Raw genomic sequence first — 23,106 nt, forward strand, 5'->3', positions numbered from 1 at the left:
GGCTCCCTCCTGTCCTCGGATACAAGGGAAACCTCAGAACCAATGGGTCTCAAACCCAAAGCTGATCCCAGTACAGAACTAGCTAGAGCTGAGGGGAAGAGAAATCTCTGACAGATTTGTGGCTGAACCCTCCCCAAGAGCCTCAATGCCAAAGCTTTGGATCGAGACTCTTCCAGATCCGAACACGTCAGACCCAAAAGTAATTGAGCTTTAGAAGACTGCATGGCAACACACAAATTAGAATTTAGTTTTGGAAAAGGTATGCTCACAATCACTAGCTGATACTGCAACTCACGAGGACAGTGCTCTGGAGCAATTAATGGATCAAGCTAAATTAAATGCAAACTATTCATCTCCAGTGTCTGTCTGTGGCAACACTGGATAATCATTTTCATTAACCTACAGCATCCTACTATTATAATCCTACTTTAAGTACTTAACAGTGTAAATCCACAATGGAACCAAAATGGCACCAGTGCACTGTAAACGGAGTTTAGAACATCAATACCAGTCACAGTAGCAGACGCCAAAAGAGGAGTTTATAAAAATATTTAATAGGCATAAAAAGAATATTTATACTTATATTTTATTGTTTTTATACTGAATAAATATTTAAAAACATCTTTCTGTATCTGGTGCCATGTCAGGTGTTGGTGTTCTGAACTCCTTTCCAGGGCAGTGGTGGGATTTTGGTTATTAGTTTGGATGCAGTGCACTAAGCCAAATTTTTTTGTGGTTATAGCCACAGTGTCCTAAGATATCTGGCTCTGTACTAACTCCACAGTTAAAATCTCTTAAGTGCATGATTAAAACTTTGGTGCAGTGTGAACATTTACTAATTTTTCACAAGGAATACATCTTTTAGAAAATATCACTACAGTTAAAACCGCTTTACTGACAACATATGAACTTGTATTAATACAAGTCATAGTCTTTTTTCTGACACATGCATGTATCCATCTTCTAATAACCCACTTTATCTTTAAAAGGATCATAACAATGCTGGTGCAAGGTTTCGAAGCCTGTTCTGTAGAGGACACTAGCTTATCACAGAACAGAAGTACTCTATCATTTAATGCAAAGAATCCTGGGGCAAACTGAAAGGCTGCTTTCATTCTATGATGTTGTTAGGGAGATGCGAGAAAAACAAAACACTCTGAAGAAAACCCATGTGGACATTGGAAAGATGCAGACTCCACAGAGAAGGCACTTGAGCCAAGCAACATACTAGGGAGCCTCTTGCTGTGAGTAACCCATAAATATGAGACCAAAACGTTGCCCAAGAACAGTGTTACACTCCACGTATTTATTGATAACAGGCTGCATACAGCAGCACGCTATAAGCACAAGTAGGTTCTCTACTTTTAGTAATTTCCTATGGTGCCAGCTATTTTGTGGACTATCTTCAATTTCCATGCGCGACAATACATCAGTGGAATCACAAGTCTGCAATGCCCATAACAAGCAACAAAATTAAGAGTGACATCATCAATTCTGGTCAAAGAACAGACAGGTTCCTTGCACTGCACCATTGTTAATATGTCCTTGGCACATAACCTCTATAATAAATAATCGAGTGGTTGATTTTGGGCACCTGCTGTGGAGGATCAAAAAAAAAAAAAAAATCCTTGTGGATTCAGTTGCTGAACAAAGTGAAGCACGACTACTGGCATTCTTCTCTCCTCCAGTCCTATGGAAGGAGCAGAAAATGGCTTTATCTTACAACACTGATGCCTATGGCTCCCAGGCAGTATTTTTTTCACAAATGAAGATGACCCAGCTAACAAGAAAGGCTATGAACCAGTCCTCTTAAGTTATAATCTTGGTCAGGTGGTAGGCCACATAAAACATTACCTGAACTTTCACTTGACATGACGGCACACACAAATCTCCTGCCCCCCTCCCCTGATCATGCAACTACTCTGTCTCTTGCTTGTTGCCTCAAATTTCTAAGTTACATCAGGCAAGAAAAAGGGGGCAGATTCAGACTTCAGGTTTACTGATGACAGAAATGTCAAGATCTTCTTTGCAGTATGGGATCTTATACTTCTGTTAGCTACTTGAGTACAGTTATGTAAACAGACGGTTTTGCTTTGTTTCCTTATCTGTGGGTGATACCTAGCTGTTTGTATTCTAAATGGCTGAGCACAACTGGTCAGCTGCACTCTCTCTCAGATCACACTGCATTTGTCTAGACACTGGGGGAATAATGTTTGTAGAAGATCATAGTGTATTTTAGAGTATCCCCTTTCCCCACTGTTTTCCATGTGAGGTCTTACCTCCTTCCAACAAGAGGGTGTAGGAGGAAATCCCTCCTGCAAAAACACTTCTATCCATTTTGTTTAGTTTAGACAGACTTCTTGATCAGCTGTGATCAAGCATTTGCAATTTGAACAATCATTCACAACAGAAGCATTGTTTTCCCTTTATTAAGGCTACGACAGCATGTGTGTATATGTTTTCTATGTACCTTCTGCAGCATTTTTATTAATCTGGAAAGGGAAGGTTGCTTTCAGGAGTACTCTGACATAAGCAGTTACCTCCCCATCTCCTGTCAACTGATCATTAGCTGCCATCAGTTCCTCTTCTCAATGACCAAGTCTACCACACATGCCTTAGTCTCCCCCCAAGTGTTACCCAACCAATGTCCAGTGCTGATGAGGAGATGAAGAATGTGGTGTAGCATAACACTGCTGTTTGGTAGTATGCCCTAACTGACCTCTGTCACAGCAGGCTTGCAAGCACCACCTATGCTGCCCTTGGGGAGGGAGGGGGGGGGGGCGCAAAAGCATTTATGCACATGTGCAACCTCCCAAATAAGCAGTTCACTGCTTATGCAGCACAGAGAGGGTCATTTTTAGGGAAAAGGATAAATGTAGTCCTTGAAAATAAAATGTTGATAGGTGTATTTAATCCAAGTTGTTTTTATGTGTCAGCTAATGAACAATTACACTAGACTGACTGTATATCTAAGCAATAAAAGTAGATTTTTCTTAAATTCTAATCTTCTAATCTGGCTGTCTATTTCACGACATCTGCCCTACAAAAATGCTCTTTTTGTGTTCTATTCTATCAATTCCTTAAAGTAATGCAGTTTTAACAAGAATGAAGTTTAAATCATCTGCAAATCAGTTACCTGCTACTGTGTGAACTTCCCCTAGAGCTGCTCCTGCCAGATTCATGCTGTGCATCGAGAAGTATTTTCTCCATGTCTCCATTGTAAATTGAAATGGAAGCTGGAACCTGCTCTTGTCCTCCATTCAGTGCTGCTCCACCATTGCCATTACTGCTGAAGTGCAGCTCAACCCATGATCCTGTTCAGAAAAGAAAAGTGTTCACATGGTGCAAACAGCCAAGCTTTTTAGATACTATTTAGACAGGGTAAGCATTCAGCAAATGTGTGTCAAATGCAGTATCAAGGTATTCTTTTCTTCAGCAATCTAGCTTTTCCTTTCCTAACATACACAATACCTGCAAACAAATATTTAGGGAAACTGAGTAAGCAATAGTTAACAATATATCTGTATAATAGATTGAAAAATAAACATTGTTAGTGTCAGATAAAAAGACATACTCAATAAGTACCTACTGTTCAAAACATTACTAGCAACTGTCACTTAGCCTCTCTCTAGTCATGACTCGCTTGCCCTTCTAGCTGTAACTTCCTTAAATGCTAACCATTTTCCTATACAACTAAAACATTACACTTAATTTACAGTACATACATTACCACATACTTAAATAGATCAAAAATAATACACCCACACTAAACTAAACAAGTAAAGTTGTTATTAGACAGAACAAAGAAAACATCACAAGTATAGTTTTTAACTATGTACAGTCACGGTATCAATAATTTTTTCTTCTTTTCTCTTTAGAAATCTTCCATATCTGGAATATTTAATGCCAGTGTCTGGATTTCAGTAATGTTGCCATTTCTACTCAGATCTGGCAGTATTGCGAATTTCAGGATAACATACCTCATCCTGTGCAATATCATGTACTCCTGAAGAATCCATACTTGGCTCAGAACCAAGCAAATTTTAGCATTCTGACTTTCGAACACCTGGATACATCTGTTGATTTGGTTACCTAGAGAGATGTCTGCTGTTTCTGTATTAGGCTTGTATATCTGTGCCTTTTATGAGTTAAGATCTAGGAGAATGTGAATGTCCTAAGATATTGCCTCACTCTTGCAAAATTTTTAACTAGCTAGATTAAAGACCCTGACTTATCCTTACTTTCCCTCCTTATCTTAAAGTAGAAAAAATATTTGCCAGCTTGTCTTTCTAGACCTGCTGTGTTGGTTTACTGTGACTGTGAATCTTTTGGGGGGGTAAAAAAAAAAATATATATATATATATATCTATATATACACATACGTACATATATATATATATATATATATACACATACATATATATATATATATATATATATATATATATATATATATATATTATACACACACACACACACACACACACACACATATATATATATATACACACACACATATATATATATATATATATATATATATATATATATATATATATATATATATATATATATATATACTCACTTCATATTTTTGAAAATTGATAATTTTAATATAGTTGTATTTATATGTTTTTTTGGCTATATATGTTATTGCTGTCTTTTTTTTTATGTGTAATCGTGTTGTGTTTATGTTCGCACATCAAGTTTGGAGAAATAATTTCGTTCAGCTATGTACGTTGTGGTAGGGTTTGAACAACAATAAAGGATGACCTTGACATTGATTGGCTCAACAGGTTTGAAGGTGAAAGATCAGAAGAGTATTTATTCTAGTCCTACAAAAGGCAATGGATTAATTTTCTAGTACTGACACTGCAATATAGCATAAAGAGGTCCCGCCTGTCTGAACTGGGGGTAGTTCAGGTGGATATAAAAGATTCCACAGCTCTCACTGAAGAGTATGGCAAGTCCTTCAGCAGAGTTGTTAAAATGACTTCCCATCTGTCAGAGCTGGTGGTAGCCCAGGTGGATTAAAAAAAAAAATTCCACAGCGCTTACTGAAAAGAGAAGGGATACTTTATTAACATAAAATCAACAATACTTCAGTATGTACACCAAAAATATAATACACAACAGACAATGAAAAACAGTAAGACAAGAAAAAAATGCAAAATATTTAGTGTACAAACTTCCCAATCCTTTTTGCCACATATATTTCAGTTTTCCCAATATGAGTAAACAAAATAATACTTCATCACATTAGAATAGCCAAAGCATCCAAGCAGTCCTTATCAAATGGTCATATTTCTCTCTATACATTCTCATTTGACATTCATAACAGCCAAACATTAACAATTTAAGTGATAGGACGTGCAACAATTGAATATTATACTGCATGAGAATTGTATTTTAATACATCTGTATTCTAGGACAGGACAATAAGACATGTTCAAGTGTTTCTTTCATGCTACATATGCTACATATCCATTCTGCTAAAACTTTATACCTCTTCTGCACTTTAACTGAAAGTTTTCCCAGCATAAGCCTCCATAAAAAACTTAAAAAAAACAAAAAACCCCCCCCAGAAAAATGTAAACACGAAACATCTTACATTTATATAAATGAAAACAAACCATCTCGATACAATTCCATTTGCAAACATTATACATTACAAGCCACGTTGACACAACTGTAGTTGCAAACCTTCTACATCACTTATCTATCCAGTCATTGTCAGTCAAACACTACATAGCTCATTCAAATCCTGCCTTCTTATCCAGGTTTTGTCAGTCAAACACTACACAGCTCATTCAAATCTTTCCTTCTTTTAAACCTTGTTCCTCCCCTGTACGTATTGTTCCCACAATTACTATTTTTTTCCTATTTAATTTGCTCCTACCTTTTTCTAAAGATCCCAATTCTAGTTGTTTTATCTCTGTTACTACACTCCCTACTTCTAGTACAGTTGGCTTAGACTTTGATTTCCACTAATTGCTTTTCTGGCAGCCACCATAATTAAACTCAGTAAGGCCTTACTATGTCTAGGCAATTTTGATTCTGTATTGTAGCTCAAAAAAATAATTTCCTCAGTTATACCAATTTGCTCACCCAGTATCTCTGACCAAGCAGTCTGCAGGGAATCCTTAAAGTCTGCCAACTTGTTACACTCACTGAAAATATATTTCCAGTTACCATCACACCTCCAATATTTGCTGTCTACCTGCAAAAAAATTTGTTGGTTGAAATCTCTTCCTTCTTTCTTGTATCATAACTTGTACAGCGACATCTAATTTTCATTATAGTCTATCATAATGAAAAAAAATCAATGATCTTTAGATTCTACAGTTTTCTGTTGCTAGACCTCCTATTTAAGTTTCCATAGTAATATTTTAGAAATGTGTTCCTGCATAATGGAACACAGTGTTGGTTTCCTTTTCCCTTTAAAAGCCTTTTACCAACATTCGTTATATTATTTATATTTTTCCCATAAAATCTTACCAATAACAATTTTCTGTACCCTGAATGCATAATGGAACACAGTGTTGGCTTCCTTTTCCCTTTAAAAGCCTTTTATCAACATTCGTTATATTATTTATATTTTTCCCATAAAATCTTACCAATAACAATTTTCTGTACCATGAAACTTTCTTAAAATTTTATGTTAATGCAAAGACGACAAGTATACAATAGGGTTAATTAGTCTAAAGCCTCCATCCATTTCACTACAATATGAAACATTAATTTTTATCATTTTTAACACAGAACCTCATACAAGTTAAAAAATATTTCTGATAGCAATTTTTCTGGAAAACATATACTTTAAAACTAAAAACCTCACAGAGGATTCAGCAAAACAATAAAACAACAAAACCACTTAAAAACCAAAGGAAGCCAAAACAGTCCGCCAATATTTTTAGCGCTTTCTGGCTGGCAACTCGGCACCATAAAAATCTACTGCCAATCATTAGTGGCCCGTATTTCCGCTGTGGAGACCCCTAACCGGGAAAAGTCGAAAAGACAAACAACAACATTCTTTAATCACAGAACTTCATCAGAAACACTTCCCATTTGAAATCACACACTTAAATATGTACATCAACTACAAATTTAATTAAACTATTAAATAATTCTGACATCACCTCCTGCTTACTGAAACCAGGTTAGCACAAAATTAATATTAAGATTTTCATTAATACCTGGAAAAACAACTCTGACAGCCAAAAAAAGCTGCCATTTCAATTCTCTTACTTCCAATAATTAACATTGCCTATAAATGTATTAATTTGCTCAAGTTCAATAAACTCAAATTTCCTAAAATCTTAACAAAGCAAACTATATTTAGCTAATACAATGGTTTCATCCTTTTTCTTGATGGCTGAACTGATACAGTCACTGGTAAATGTCTTTTTTCTATAAACTGTAAAATGAATACAAAAATGTTTCTGACCTAAGGTTACTTCAAGATCTAGAAAAGGTATGACCTTTCCCATACATCCAATGGTGAAACTAAGGACATCAATACTTTCCTTTAGATTCCGAATAAATATATCTCAATCTTCCAGTGTACCCTGCCATACAAAAAATATATAGTCGATAAATTGTTTGGACAAGGAAGTCTTTCGATAACCATCAATCTTAAACAAAATCTCCTTTTCCCACCAGCTAAGTAATATAGTACTGATTTTAATATGATCAAATTCAGTATATATACTAAAATAATGTCTTATAAAAAAATTAATACCTTTGCTAGTATACTGTACAAGGATTCTATAGCTAACGTTACCAAAAAAACTCTTGTTTCCTGAAAACTGATGCAAATATAATTCATTCAGGAAAACCCAGGAATATTTAATAAAAAAATCTGTACTCTGTGCAACAGGATTAAAGATCAAACCTAAATATTCTGATATATATATATATATATATATATATATTTCAGTTTTGGTCCTATGAGACGATACTATTGGTCAAAAGGGAAGGCCATTCTCATTTTTATGTAATTTGGGAATACCAAACATTTTACCAATCATTATCTTCTTTCGGCGGTTCCCGTTAGGGGTAGCCACAGCGGATCATCTGTTTCCATTTCTTCCTGTCCTCTGCATTTTGCACTGTCATACCAAACACCTGCATGTCCTCTCTCACCACATCCATAAACCTTATCTTAGGCCTTCCTCTTTTCCTCTTACCTGGTAGCTTCATCATTAGCATCTTTTTCCCAATATACTCAGCATCCCTCCTCAGGACATGTCCAAACCAACATAATCTTGCCTCTCTGGCTTTGTCTCCAAACCTTCCACCCTGGGCTGACCCACTAATATGCTTATTCCTAATGCTGTCCACCCTCGTCACACCCAGTGCAAATCTTAACATCTTTAACTCTGCCACATCCAGCTCAATCTCCTGCCTTTTTGTCAATGCCACTGTCTCCAACCCATAAAACATAGCTGGTCTCACTACACTCTTGTAGACCTTCCCTTTCACTCTTACTGGTACGCGTCTGTCACAAATCACTCATGACACTCTTCTCCACCCACTCCATCCTGCCTGTACTCTCTTCTTCACCTCTCTTCCACACTCAACATTACTCTGAACTATTGATCCCAAGTATTTAAACTCATCCAACTTTGCCACCTCTACTCCTTGCATCCTCACCATTCCTCTATCCTCTCTCTCATTCACACACATATATTCTGTCTTAGTCCTGCTGACCTTCATTCCTCTTCTCTCTAGAGCATATCTCCATCTCTCCAGGGTCTCCTCCACCTGTTCCCCACTCTCACTACAGATCACAATGACATCTCCAAACATCATAGTCCATGGGGACTCCTGTCTGATCTTGTCTGTCAACCTGCCCATCACCATTGCAAATAAGAAAGGGCTCAGAGCTGATCCTTGATGTAATCTCACCTCCACCTTAAACGCATCTGTCACTCCCACCGCAGACCTCACCGCTGTCACACTACCCTCGTACATATCCTGTACCACTCTTACATACTTCTCTGACACTCCCGACTTCCTCATACAATACCACAACTCCTCTATAGGCACCCTGTCATATGCTTTCTCTAAGTCTACAAAAACACAATGCAACTCCTTCTGACCTTCACTGTACTTCTCCATCAACAGTCTCAGAGAAAACATTGCATCTGTAGTGCTCTTTCCCGGCATGAAATCATACTGATCATTAATCATCATGTCCCTTCTTAACCTAGCTTCTGCTACTCTTTCCCATAACTTCATGCTGTGACTGATCAATTTAATCCCTCTGTAGTTACTACAGCTCTGCACATCACCCTTATTCTTAAAAATCAGTACCAAAACACTTTTTCGCCATTCCTCAGGCATCCTATCACTTTCCAAAATTTCATTAAACAATCTGGTTAAAAACTCCACTGCCATTTCACCTAAACACCTCCATGCTTCCACAGGTATGTCATCTGGACCAACAGCCTTTCCATTCTTCATCCTCTTCATAGCTATCCTTACTTCCTCCTTGCTAATCCATTGCACTTCATGATTCACTATCCCCACATCATCTAACCTTCTCTCCCTCTCATTCTCTTCATTCATCAACTCTTCAAAGTACTCTTTCCATCTGCTCAACACACTCTCCTCGCTTGTAAGTATGTTTCCCTTATTATCCTTTATCACCTTTACTAGCTCAGTCCCTCTGTCTAGCCAATCGGTACAGGTCCTTTTCTCCCTCCTTAGTGTCCAACCTTTCATACAACTCTTCATATGCCTTATCCTTAGCCTTTGCCACCTCTCTCTTTGCCATGCACCTCATCTCCACCTCTCTCTTTGCCATGCACCTTATCTCCTTATATTCCTGTCTACTTTCTTCATCTCTCCGACAATCCCACTTCTTCTTTGCCAACCTCTTTCTCTGTATACTGTCCTGTACTTCCTCATTCCACCACCATGTCTCCTTGTCGTCCTTCCTCTGTCCAGATGTCATACCAAGCACCTTTCTAGCCATCTCCCTTACTAGCTCTGCTGTAGCTACCCAGCTATTTGGTAATTCTTCACTGCCACCCAGTGCCTGTCTTAATTCTTCCCTGAAGTCCACCTCACAATTACTCTTTTTCAATTTCCACATTTGATCCTTGGTGCTGCTCTCACACTCCTCCTCCTCTTCTTGATCACCAATGTCATCTTACAAACCACCATCCTATGCTGCCTAACTACACTTTCCCCGGTCACCACTTTACAGTCTCTAATCTCCTTCAAACTGGCCCTCCTACATAAGATATAATCCACCTGTGTGCATCTTCCTCCACTCTTGTATGTCACCCTATGCTCCTCCCTCTTGTTAAAATACATATTCACCACAGCCATGTCCATCCTTTGCATTCCTTTAAACACCATACCTACCCATCACTTCCTCATCCCCTCTGTTCCCTTCACCAACATGCCCACTGAAATCTGCTCCAATCACCACACTCTCACCCTTGGGTACAGTCATCACCACTTCATCCAACTCATTCCAAAATTTTTCTTTCTCGTCCATTGCACACCCAACTTGTGGAGCATATGCACTAACAACATTCATCATTACACCATCAATTTCCAGCTTCATAAACATCACTCTATCCGACATTCTTTTTACCTCCAAAACACTCTTAGCATACTGTTCCTTCAGGATAACTCCTACACCATTTCTCCTCCCATCCACACCATGATAAAACAATTTGAACCCACCTCCGATACACCTAGCCTTACTCCCCTTCCATATGGTCTCTTGCACACACAATATACCAACCTTCCTTCTGTCCATCATATCGGATAGCTCTCTCCCTATACCAGTCATACTGCCAACATTCAAAGTTCTGACTCTTACTACCACAGTCCTAGCCTTTCTCCTCCCTTCCTGCCTTCGGCCATGCCTTCCACCTCTTCTCCTCTTTCGGCCAACAGTAGCCCAATTTCCACCAGCACCCTGTTGGCTAACAGTACTGGTGGCGGTCGTCGTTAACCCGGGCCTCGACTGATCCAGTATGTAAATATTTACTGGTGTCCGCATGAATCATTTGGCCAAGTTTTACGCCGGATACCCTTCCGGACGCAACCCTCCCCATTTATCCAGGCTTGGGACCGGCACAAAGAAATGCACTGGCTTGTGCACCCCCAGTGGCTGGGTTACCAAACATTTTTACCAGTACTAGGATATTTAACCAACATAAATTTGTATTCATCAGAATCAAGAAAATCCTGTTGTAACAGATCCAATAAACAATAATCAGTCCTCCTAAAATTTATTAATAATTCATATTCATTAAAAAAAATTGTAACAAGAAACATTTGCTAAATGCTCATTCAGTTTAGCAACATATTTATCTTCATTCATGACTACAATTCCTGTACCTTTATCTCCTTTCATAATACTGCTTTCAATACTCTTGCACTTAAAAATATTATCACCCCCTATAACAATCCTAGACCGCTTCGATCCTCTAACAAACTACTAATTCAGACTAGTAAAATTAATAACACAGCCGGTGACTCTCTCTTTGTAAACTCTGTAAGTAGACCCTGGAACTGTCTTCCAGCTGATATTACCTTACTTTCTACCTTAGGTCAATTTAAAACTAGACTCAACATTTGGCACTTAACTGGCTATGTCAATGTATCAAGCCTGGCTAACTCACTCTAGAATGTGTAAAAATATGTTAACCAGCTTACTGTGTAATTTAATTTAATCCTGATTTACGCTCGGGATTAACTCTAACCTGTGGAACTTGTTTAACTTGCTTACTTATGTAATCACTGTAAATAGTCTGCTTGTAATATGTAATGCTGGTATTATGTAATGCTGTATCTGCTTACCCTTGGAGCTTTTTTCCCTGGGCCTCCGCTGAAAATGGACATGCATCCAGTCGGACTATCCCGGTCAACAAATGTAAAATAAAATAAAATAAATAAAAATAATAAATATTTGCTTATTATTGCAAACATTAAAAAGAGCTTTCTTTTCTTCCTGAGACATACTAAACCATTTATAATCAGATTTTCCATCAAATAATAAACAAATATGTTATTTCACAGGTGTTTACAAAAACATCTAAGGTAGGAATCAACTGTGGATTAGAAGTACTTTTCTTTTTAAACACGTCTATCAGTTTTAATATTACAAAAATCATTTATGCAAATTTTAAATTAAGTTTGCATGCAAAAAACTTAGCAATTAAAACTTCAACTAAGTTTGCTCTTTGTGCAGAAATAAATTTCAGCCCTTTACTTAAAACATTCAGATGTGGTTAGAAAGTTTAAAGTTCCTAAAATTAAAAAGAGGACACACAATTTTGATATTATCACTACTGTCTCTTTTTAAAAACAATTATTTCCTCTGCCATGACCTCTTCCACCACCTGTTGATGCTTTGTTCTTTGCCCTGCTGCTTCCTCGAATTGGTGATAAAAAATTAGTAATACTGGCTTTGTTATTATTACTCACACAGTCAGTACTCTTGTCCATATATCAATGGCTTCATTAGCTCCCTTATTAACTTCTTCCGAGATGCTGTCTCTAGCAAAAGGTGGAAAATCTGTCAAAAAGCGTTTTCAGGGACAGGGTCTGTTGTGTTTGATGGCTGTCACTAAAAAGTTTACCTTCTTAGTCAGGAGATATGCTAGCTGCTTGGCAGATACCTTTTACAGCAGACAGATGGTCCTTGGTCCCTGTGGAGATCTCCTTAAAATTTATCATTTTTGTAAGGAAAAGTACTACTTTTCTGTTAAAAGTGTTATGGACTGTGGCTAGTACGTTTGACAGTCGGCACTAAGACATTAACCTCAGAATTTAACTCTTCTGTCAAAAGTTAAGACAGACTATTCAAAGCTCCACTAACTGCTTTTCAGACACCTTTTGCAACAAGGATACGAACCTGGGTTACAGTAACTTGATTATCTCCAGAGCCACAAGAAAAGTTAAATGGAGTGTTAGTCTTGTCTCCATGTTCCCCTTCACTTCAGCTGCTGATGGGTGACTCCACAATGGCCACCCAGACAGCACAGTGGTGCAGCGGTAGCATTGTCACCTCACAGCAAGAGGTTCCCTGGTTCAATTCTTGGCTGGAGTGCCTTCTGTGCAGAGTCTGCATGTCCTCCCTGCGTTTGTGTGTGTTTTCTCTGGGTACTCTGGTTTCTTCCCATGTTACAAAGATATGCACATGGAGCGTTTCTCCCTGGGCCTCCGCTGAAAACTGGCTTTGTTCCAAGTCGGACTTTCCCGGTAAACAAATTTTAAATAAAATAAAATAAAAATAAATAAATAAAAATATGTGGCTCAACACTTTCTGTTGGTCCCTCTGGTGCTGCTCCTTGGAAAGCCACTGGGAGGCAGGAATGTTCTGTGTGGTTGTTTAGCTGTCATTTTCAGCTAAGGGACAACCATTCTTACTGGCATCAGGGAAGGGACTGGGTGATGCTCCTTCCATAAGCTGTAAGTGGTCATCCATCAAGCTGCTATTTTTTGTGTGGGAAGTCTCCCAGGAAAAAGGAAACAAAATTAGACATTCAAACTTCCCTTAACATAGATAAGGAGGATTAGTAGGGTTTTGCTAAAGGATTATTTAAAGCCTTTCATTCTTTACAGGCAGAGTCTTCCCCCTCATTTCAAAAGGAAAAGATTTTTCCTCTCTCTCTTTCTCCTAGATTCTGATTCCCAGTCTGAGGAAGAGGATTTAGACTTTGTGTTTCTGTGACTGAAGTTATTCTTCAGATTCCCTTCCCAAAAAGTTGCCTTTTTCTGATACTAATTGCAGAATGAAGGATTTGTTTCAGTGGGAACAAAAAGAAATAACAGAATCCCAGCAAACATATTATGACTTGTTACAGGTAGATATTCCACATCCTGCAGCTGTTGCTCGTGTTGCCAGCCTTGAGGATGCTTTCATTGCAGTCAGCAATTTGCCTGTCAGCCAGCCATCTGCTCCTAGAAAGTCTGATGAATTATAACTGGTGCCCAAGTCCCATAAATTCTTTTTTTTTCTAAACCCAGGTTATCCTGTAGCAATTTCAACTGTCAAAATCATCTTCGAACATATGCCAGTTAGCCCTATTCCTTCTGAAAAGCTGGGAAAAACCTTTGATGGGTTTGGGAAGAAAGTCATAAGTACACAAGATTCACATAGTTTTAAATTTAAAGTTATTAAAATGGTAAATAGAAATCTGGGGGGGTGACATTACACTGAATACAGAGAGTATAGAGTACAAGCGGATCAATTATTTTCATGCAGATGCATACCCAGGACTTAATGAAACAGTGAGTATTAAACCTGTTCTAAAGTAGAAATCTCTTTGTATGTAATGACATTTCTGTATAATTAAAGTAATTAGGTTCATTTCAATATTAATTAACTTATTTATTATGGCTGTGTTTGATTAAGTTTTTACTTGTGATGTATAAAAGGATGAATGTATATTGCTGTTGTTGAAAGCTTGGAGAAAGTTATCTTGAAAGCTGTGGCATATTAAATTTGTTTTTACATAGTTCTGGACATTTTTTTCAGTTCCTTTTTGTTCATTCAAGAAAGTTTTACTTCTCCCCCTTATTCTTCAGAACAGTGAATTATCAGGCTTAGATGTCTTAATTTTTTTGCTGTCTTCCTCTGATAATATGAGAAAGTTAATTGCTGACCTCCCTTTTTTCAGGGCCTAAGGCATCTCTGAATTCATTACTATTCTCAGTGTCTCAGGTAGCCAAACATTCTCTAAAATGTTCTTATGACACCGCCGGTGCTGTTTCTAGAGCAGCTGCCACTAGGTCGATGATACGACTTGCTTTGTTGCATTCTCAGAATTTACCAGAGCACGTCAAAGCAGAGATGCTGAATGCTGTCCTGGACAACGAGGTGTTATCTGGTCCTTCCTCTGATGAAAGGGAAAGTTAATTCAGGGAAATTATCTATATTTTTTTAACCTCCTTGACAAATAATAGAAATTTTTTTTTCCAGTTCTAGTTCCTTTTTCAGGAAAATGAATATGTTTTCAGCAAAGCATAGGCAAGCAAACTGCATTCAAGAAACTTTTCTTCCAGTTCTACTTCCGTTTTCAGGAAAAGGAATATGCATTCTCAGCAAGGCACAGGCAAGCAAATTGCTTTTCTGAGAATCTTACAACTGGCAGTGGGAGTTAATTCCTCCTTTTTAAGGGATTCCTCTCCATCTATGCATCCATTCAATCAAGCCTCCCTGTTCTGTCATATTATAGAACAGATGCTGTCTCACAGAATTATAGAAACTGTTCCCACCAATCTAAAATGAAAAAATAAATATTCAAGAATCTTTCTGGTGCCAAAGAAAGATGGATCCTAGAGACCTCTCCCTGCCTTTCCTTTCTAAACCTTCTCATCAAAATCCCAAAGTTTAAAATGATCTCTCTACAGTCTCTGCTACCTCTTACTCCACCTCTGTTTTCTAGTACAGACGATGCTTATCACCACACTCCTGCTCTCAAAGATTTCAGACACGTTTTACATTTTTTCTGTGTCTGGTTTACATTCACAGTTTTCTACTTTGCCCTTCGGTTTGTCATCAGCTACAAGAATGTTTACAAAATGCCTGAATCCTTTAATACTCACTGAAGGTTGCAGGGCATTCACCCTTCTCCACATTTAGATGACTGGCTTTACAGTTTGTTTTACAACATGTCAAAAAATCTCAAGCTTCATTATAAAAACTTTTTTCTCAGCACTGGTTTTCAGGTGAACACAAGGTTGGTATTAGCTTTTTTTTTGGGGGGGGGGGTATGTCTAGTTGGGCTCACCCCGGGCACTTCAAGTCTAAGTATTACCCTGTCACTGCCCCCCCTAACCAACCCTTTAGTTCAGCCTGCAAACTTTTAGGAGTAGTATGCACACAGACTGACTTGCAGCTATAAAACATTATGACAAGCCTGTGTACTACGCTGTGTGGGCCCATCTCATAAAGAAATTATTCACAGATATTGGCATTTAGTTGCAGCAATAATACATTACAACTCTATGTACAGGGATGGACTTAGGTGAAATAGTGCCATAGGCACTGCCTACTCTTTCATCCCCCAAACACACACACACACACACACACACACACACACACACACACACACACACACACACACACACACACACACACACCTTCAAGTATACCTCTCAACTGTCCAAAGTTTTGCCTCATATATTTGGCTGCTTCTCATACAATTTATGTTTTTCTGGCAAATCACTGAGGACTGAAGTCACTAAATAATGGCAGATATTTCAGTTTCAGAGTTCACAGCCATCAGTAAATGCATGCCAACACAAAACCTGCCATTCTATCAACTTTCTAAGTTTATAAGAGCAATATTTAAAATCTGTCCCTATTTCTGGGCCATTGCACCCGCCCCCTTATTTTTGACTTTGTCCAGATTTCTTACGTTATGGGGTTGAGAGGTATGTCCCCCACTGCCCCCCTCCGTTTCCCCATATCTTGGGCTTCCCCACACTATATACATTGCTTTTTTCTTCCTTTTCTCAGATTGTGCCTTAACCCTAGATTTTTAAGAAGCTGTACCTTTATATATGCTCTAAAGTACATTTTATTTTTTTTTTTTAAACAGAACCTTTTCATTCAATGGTGGCCTGAACATGAGTTATGATTAAGGAAAGAAAGTTTTCCTTACATACTTTCAATACACCTTTTCTGACCAAGTACAGTAATAACCATTTAGAAAATAACTCAATTACGCCACAGACCCGAGAAGCCAAATGGTTATAGATGCTCTGGGATGCATTCTGTAGCATTTCCCAAACTTTACTGGTGGCTTAAACAAGTACGAAGAGTTTTATTTTTTTTTCCTAAGGAAAACTCAAGTTGTGCAAGGCAAGGTGACAAAATAGTGATTTGCAATAAACAAGCCAATTGTTTTGAAGATACACAGATCCTATCTTGGACTACTGCCTGCTTCCCACCCTCCACCCCCAAAAAAAAGAAAGAAAAAAAAAAAAAAAAAAAAAAAAAGACATTCACTGTCTTTGCATCCCTCTGGTATTAGACTGGGAAGAAAGCAGAGATTCAAATGGCCACCATCACATATACATAGCATGCCTTCTGCTTTTCACCCCACCCCACAAAGGCAACCACCTGATGTGTGATTGTGAGGAAGTGAAAAAATAACAACTACAGTAATGCATTCCTCTTTGTTGCTCCTAGACAGTATACTGTCCCCACAAAAAGGTATGGTAACCTTCTTTGTACACTTCTGAGGTCTATGAGAAAAGTAAAACTAAATAATGACCACACTGTCCCAGCCCAAACAAAAGCGATAATGACCTCTTGTGCAACTCCTCTAAGGTTTGACTGAAATGAAAATTAAAGTAGTAATCACCACACAATCCCTAAACCCCCATCACTTACAGCAGCTTTCTGTACACACACACATCTTAGCAGGGCTGGTTTTAGAATGGGTGTAGTTGAGAGCAGAAGCCACCATTAAGTCTACTTTAAAATCCATTTATAAAATCTTGTGAGTGGTGGTCTCCAGAATCCTAGAAGATCCAAGTGTCTGAATATTTTGCAATATATTTTATGCTTTACTTTTGAAATATAATTATCTGTTAACTGCATTTTTACTATAACCCAAGAGAGTACTGTAAGATTCCTGGCATTATTGGATGTGTGAACAGATAAAAAATAGTGATTTTTTACACACACACAAACAAGCACATACTACAGCAATACTAGTTTTGCACTGATGTCAGCAAACAGCAATACATTGTGCAACACTGGTACTGCCATACCGGATCAGTGACTGTTGTTTAGTAGTCAAATAACAGCAGGGTAAGTCACTTTTATTTACCTCATTGAGAATTAATGCATACCTGTCATTGTCCTTGATTTCACAGACTGTCCCCGATTTTGCCTCATAATTTTGCTTTGCCCCTTGTAAAAAGTTTGATTTACTGGTAAATAATTCAGGATTATATAGTCAGTAAATCTACAGATTAGAGTTTCATACTTCTTATTGTCCAAAAGTGCATGTTGATGGAGTATTAACTTTGTAAGTGAATTACAGTAATATTTAAAACATGTTCCTGCTTTCAAGCCTTTATTCTGCTGTTATTTCTGGCTTTGCGCAGAATTCTTGATCAAAAGTTGAGAGTTGTGGTGTCTGGTGTTCTGCCAATATTTATTAAACTCCCTGAAAGAGAAAGCCATCTCTGATGACTGGAAGCACCTGCTCTTCTTAAAACCCAGGGTAATCAGAAAATTAATACTTTTTTTCAACACATTTTCCCCAACCAGCAGCAGCTTTTGTGCAGCCCCCACACAGTCAAGGATGATTAAGGACCGCCTTACAGCCAGGGGTATTACAGACATTTAAAGCTGGCTATGCTGTTAGGTTTAGTGAACAGACTGTCCACCAGCAAGATTTAACTAAACCAGGGCCACTATGTCAGTCGTAAAATATTTAATAGAATTGTGAAGCCTGTTACTAGGCAAAACACTGTTACTATAACTATAACTAGAGATACCTTTGAATTTTAAAGGAGATACAAAGAAGAGTTATTACTACCTGCACGGTTTAAGTACACAAGAATGCTGTACTAGCTTTTGTTGATTTGACAGACATATTACAAAATATCAAGGTAAGATAACTTGCCGTGGTTGGGGGGGTCCTCAGCCATAGCAGAGTTCACTAGTGCCTAAAGCGGGCTATGGGTGAACATAGAAAAATTCTCTCTCATTTTCTTTCATAGGATTGTCTCCCTCATTTCCTCTCACAGGATGGTGGTTCTGGGATGTCTACTGTACACATCCCTCATGATGGCTTTTCATCCTCAGGACAAAATGGAATGTTATGAAGAGCAGTTTCTGATACTTTCAACCAGACTTTGGCATCTGCAGGGATTATCTCATAATTATAGGTTTCATGGCCTCTAATATGCTTATGATTCCCTTGGTCAGAATTCAAATCACTTTGGACCCAACACCAACAACCCCTTTAATTTCAGATTCCAATGTTGGGGTTGTGAAAAAGGGGGTTACTCTGGTGGGTGAATCAGTTGTCCCTCAACCCAGGTCTCCCTTTTCCCTTCCAGCCAACACTCAGTTTGTAACCACAAATGCATTAGACTTTGCTTGGGGAGCAAAACCCAAGGATGTGAAACTCCTGGGCCTTTGGAGCAAGAAGGACAAATTAAAAGCAAATAAATTCCAAAGAAATGGTGCTACAAGTGCTCCAAAAGAAAACCAGATAAAATGAAGGAGCACAACGTTGCGAGTCCACAGTACTATTTTAATATTAAAAATAATAAACCAAAGTTGCTAAGCGCTTTCATCAACTAGTATGACTTCTTCAGAACAAGAAGTCATACTAGTTGATGAAAGCGCTTAACTTTGGTTTATTATTTTTAATATTAAAATAGTACTGTGGACTCGCAACGTCGTGCTCCTTTATTTTAAAAGCAAATAAATGTCAAAGAAAAGACGGTTCTAATTACTCTCAAATCTCTAAACCATCTTTTGACTCCAGGCCCTCTGCTAGTAATTACAGATACCACCATAGTGATGTGGTATATAAAAAGGGGGGAAACTAGGTTCTACTCCCTTTGCAGATTAGCCATGATAACCTTGCAACTACAGACTCAGCATAATCTGTCCCTCCAGGCTACCAATATGCCATCTAATCAAAACATTATTGCAGAAAAACTGAACTAGACGAGGACAGACCCTCACTGAGGATCATCCCCATTTGTGGGGAACACCTCATGCAAACCCATTTGCCTACAGTCACAACAGATAGTTGAAGACAATCTGTTCCAGGACTCCTTACACATAGGCCTGGAAGACAGATGCATTTACATCCCCAATGGATAGGAATATTCCTGTACACTTTCCTCTGAAAAAAATGGGTTCTTCTAAAGATTAAGAAGGTTTCTCCAAAGATCACTGTTACAACTCCCTTTTGGGGTAGAAAACAGTAGATGTCCTTCTTTATCTATGTAACAGTATTCTTAACCTTAGGGAATCTCCCCTGTCAAGGCCAGCCCAACGCCTGGCAAGTAAAGCAAAGCCTTTGGCTCCTGCATGCACCGTATGCCACACATATGCTCCCCGTACAGGACGTAGGGTATAAAGGTGATGTATGGAAGCAGTTACCCAGAACATCTTTGCCGCAAGTCCAAACTCCAGTATTGATGAAATAGGTCTGAATTGCCCTTTGGTGTGCTGAATACCTAGCCATCAGATAAGTGCCCTGTTTGGGTCTTTTTACTGTTGGTCTTGTTTTCCTTTGGTTACTTCTAGTTCATGTCATCCAAGAAGGGAAAATGTCAGTTTCAGAGGTAGATTCCCCATAAGGATCACCATGAACAGCATCTCTTGTTTGGGTGCTTCCCAAGACCATACTTTGCGTAGTACTTGTAAGGCGTTTGTGTCAAAGACTCTTAGAAGCCAGTTGTCTTCCCTAGTCATCTATCTCAAGAATCAGAGGCAATTAGCCCAGGGTAGCATGGCGGAATCAATTAACCCCATGGTACTCCCATTAAGCAAGAAGGTAGCCAAGAAATCTCATCCTGACTCTGTCTGTCAAGCCTTCACTGGACGTCTCTCTAGAAGAAGGCGATAGCTCTGTAGGCCATCCAGTGTCAACTTTGGATTTCTCTGCCACAACCCCGGAGGCCGGCATGGAGCTGTCTTTTCACACGTCCTCTGATGCTCTGGAGGAGCCTGCTCTGGACAAAGGGGAACCATGGTTGATTATCTTGGAGGGCTCTAGATGGAATCTGCAGACTCTGCTCAGAGAAGAGATTCCAGGCATACTTACTGAATACCATCAGGGTTTGGAAACTCCAGTGCTTGTTAGGGCTGACTTCTTTTCCAAGAAAAAAAACCCAGAAGACTAAATATTCTTCTGTACGTTCCAGGGACCTCAGAATGGCAAGAATTTACTCAGGGCCTGTTTAATGCTTTAATGGCCCTGAAACCTCCCCAAGGGGGTTTCTGTGCCTACCCCCGACTTCAACTCCTTCTAAAAGGCCTAGGGAACAGGATTACTCAGATGAGGATTCAGAGTCTGATGAAGGCTCTTTATTTTACTCTTTCCAGATGCCTTCTCCTTTGGTTTATGGCTCTGATGAACAGCAGTCCATTAACCCTGAGTATTCTTTTGAGGAGTTGTCTTTTGGGGACTTGGTAGCCAGAATGGTGGAATACTTTAAGTGAGAATATTCTCAGGTATCCAGCAGGTATCCTGAGTTCTTCACGTGGATATTCCTAAGCCTTCCGCAGTGCCTCCTGTATTGGTGGCTTTGGACACCTTTACAACTGCCTCTAAGACTCCTGATTCTCAGTCCCTTGCTCCAAAGAAACCTGCCAGGTTCTATAAGGTTCCTGAGGATTGTTAATCCAGGATCATGTGCATCTGGGCTACAGGATTCAGACAGTGCCAATGTTGGCCTCTCTTCCACCTCTAAGGATTTTGTCCTTCTTTGGGCCGTGGGATTCATGGCCTCTTCTATTCTAATGCTCCATCTTGCCAGACTGCATATGTGGAAGCTTCAGTGGTACCTCAAATCAGTTTGGCTTCAGCACTGCCACCCTTTGGATTTCAGAGTGCCTCTCTTTCCTTGTCTCAAAAGGAAATTTGATTGGTGGATTTAGCTACTTATTCTCAACCCAGACCTGCCCTTTTAGCCTCCAGTTCCTTCAAGAATTGTTCACCGATGCCTATGATATGAGTGGGGAGCTTCCTGTGGTCACCTGAAAGTTCAAGGTCTCTGCACCCCCCACAATCAGAAGTCAGATCACATTAACATCAAAAAGTTCAGAGCTCTGATTCTGGCCCTTCAGGCTTTTCACCCCATGCTGTCTCCAGGCCCTCTGAAGATTTACACAAACACCACCACAGTGACGTGGTATGTCGACAAGCAGGGGTGCACAAAGTCTTATCCTCTTCACAGGCTGGCTCTTCAGACCTGGGATTCAGCCATCAGTTATCATCAATTACCTCTTCAGGCAGTGTATATTCCTTCAGAACACAATCTAGTGGCAGACTCTTTGAGTAGATCCAAAACACAGGCTCACAGATGGATGCTTCAGAAACATGTTTCTGGATATAGTGCATCGGTTGGGTATTCCTCAAGTAGCTCTTTTTGCCTCCGCTCTGAACAGGCAGCACCCCCTTTTGTGTTCCAGAGTGCCATGCCATCTGGTGTGGAAGACAGATGCTTTTTCTTTGTCTTGGAAACAGATATTTCTGTATGCCTTCCCACCCCTTCCTGTACTTCCAAGAGTCCTGCAGAAGATTCATCTGGACACCCCAGAAATCTTGCTAGTGACTCCCTTTTGACCAAGACAACACTGGTTCCCCCTATTAATGCATCTGGCGAGCTGAAATCACCACAAGTTACCTCACCAGTTGGACCACCTCAAGTAGGACAAGGGGTCACTCATCCATCCTCACTTGTCCACTCTTCACCTGACACTGTAGATGATAGGGTTTTGATCCCTTTTAAGAACCTCTTTTCTGGAGGACGTGGTCAGAGTTTTACAGGAGGCAAGACAACTTGCAACCATAAAGTCTTACATGTCCAAATGGAAAAAAAGATTCAGTCCGATGCCATGCTCATAGCCAGGACCCTTTTTAAATGAGGATCCCTCTGGTCCTCTCCTATTTGTGTGAATTGCTCCTCTCCTATTTGTGTGAATTGCTCCTATCTGGCTTGGACTATTTTCCTGTAAAGGCCCATTTATCACCAGTCTGCCCTGCTCTGGCTTCTTGTTTTGAGGTTAAACAGTTTCTTAATGGTGTCCTGCATCTTAGGCCCCCAAGGAAGCCTATTCCTCCTCCTTGAGGCCTTAATTTCATTTTAGAAAAATTGACCCAGGTTCCTTTTGAACCTGCAGTTTCAGCTTCTTTGAAACACTGTACCTGGAATACAGCAGTCTTGCTTGCTCTAACCACTATTTGGTGGGTTACTGAGCTTTAGGACCTATGACCATTCCTCTTTTCTTGTTTTTTCACAGAGATAAGAGTGTGTCTCTTCATACAAATCCTACTTTCATGCTAAGGTTGTTAACGAGTTGTCCTTAAATCAGGCAGTACAACTCCCTTCATTTTTTTGCTTCTTCACAGTCTGCTA

At 39.2% G+C, this 23,106-nt stretch overlaps 1 protein-coding gene across 3 annotated transcripts in view; it reads right to left on the reverse strand.

Annotated features, from left to right (window-relative positions):
• The window catches only part of BNIP3 (BCL2 interacting protein 3), a 317,078-nt gene that overhangs the window by 273,438 nt on the left and 20,534 nt on the right, over nt 1-23,106 (reverse strand). For 2 of the 3 annotated variants that reach the window (XM_044056808.1, XM_044056807.1), the window contains exons 2-3: nt 19,594-19,600; nt 3,137-3,314 (exon numbers count right to left, since the gene is read on the reverse strand). In XM_044056808.1, the coding sequence (XP_043912743.1) occupies nt 3,137-3,314; nt 19,594-19,600 (185 nt within the window). The remainder of the gene's footprint in view (nt 1-3,136; nt 3,315-19,593; nt 19,601-23,106) is intronic. The other variant, XM_044056809.1, reaches the window with a different exon arrangement.

The sequence above is a fragment of the Protopterus annectens genome, chromosome 14.part0 (assembly GCF_019279795.1).
Source record: "Protopterus annectens isolate FY-2018-M chromosome 14.part0, PAN1.0, whole genome shotgun sequence".
Lineage (NCBI taxonomy): Eukaryota > Metazoa > Chordata > Ceratodontiformes > Protopteridae > Protopterus > Protopterus annectens.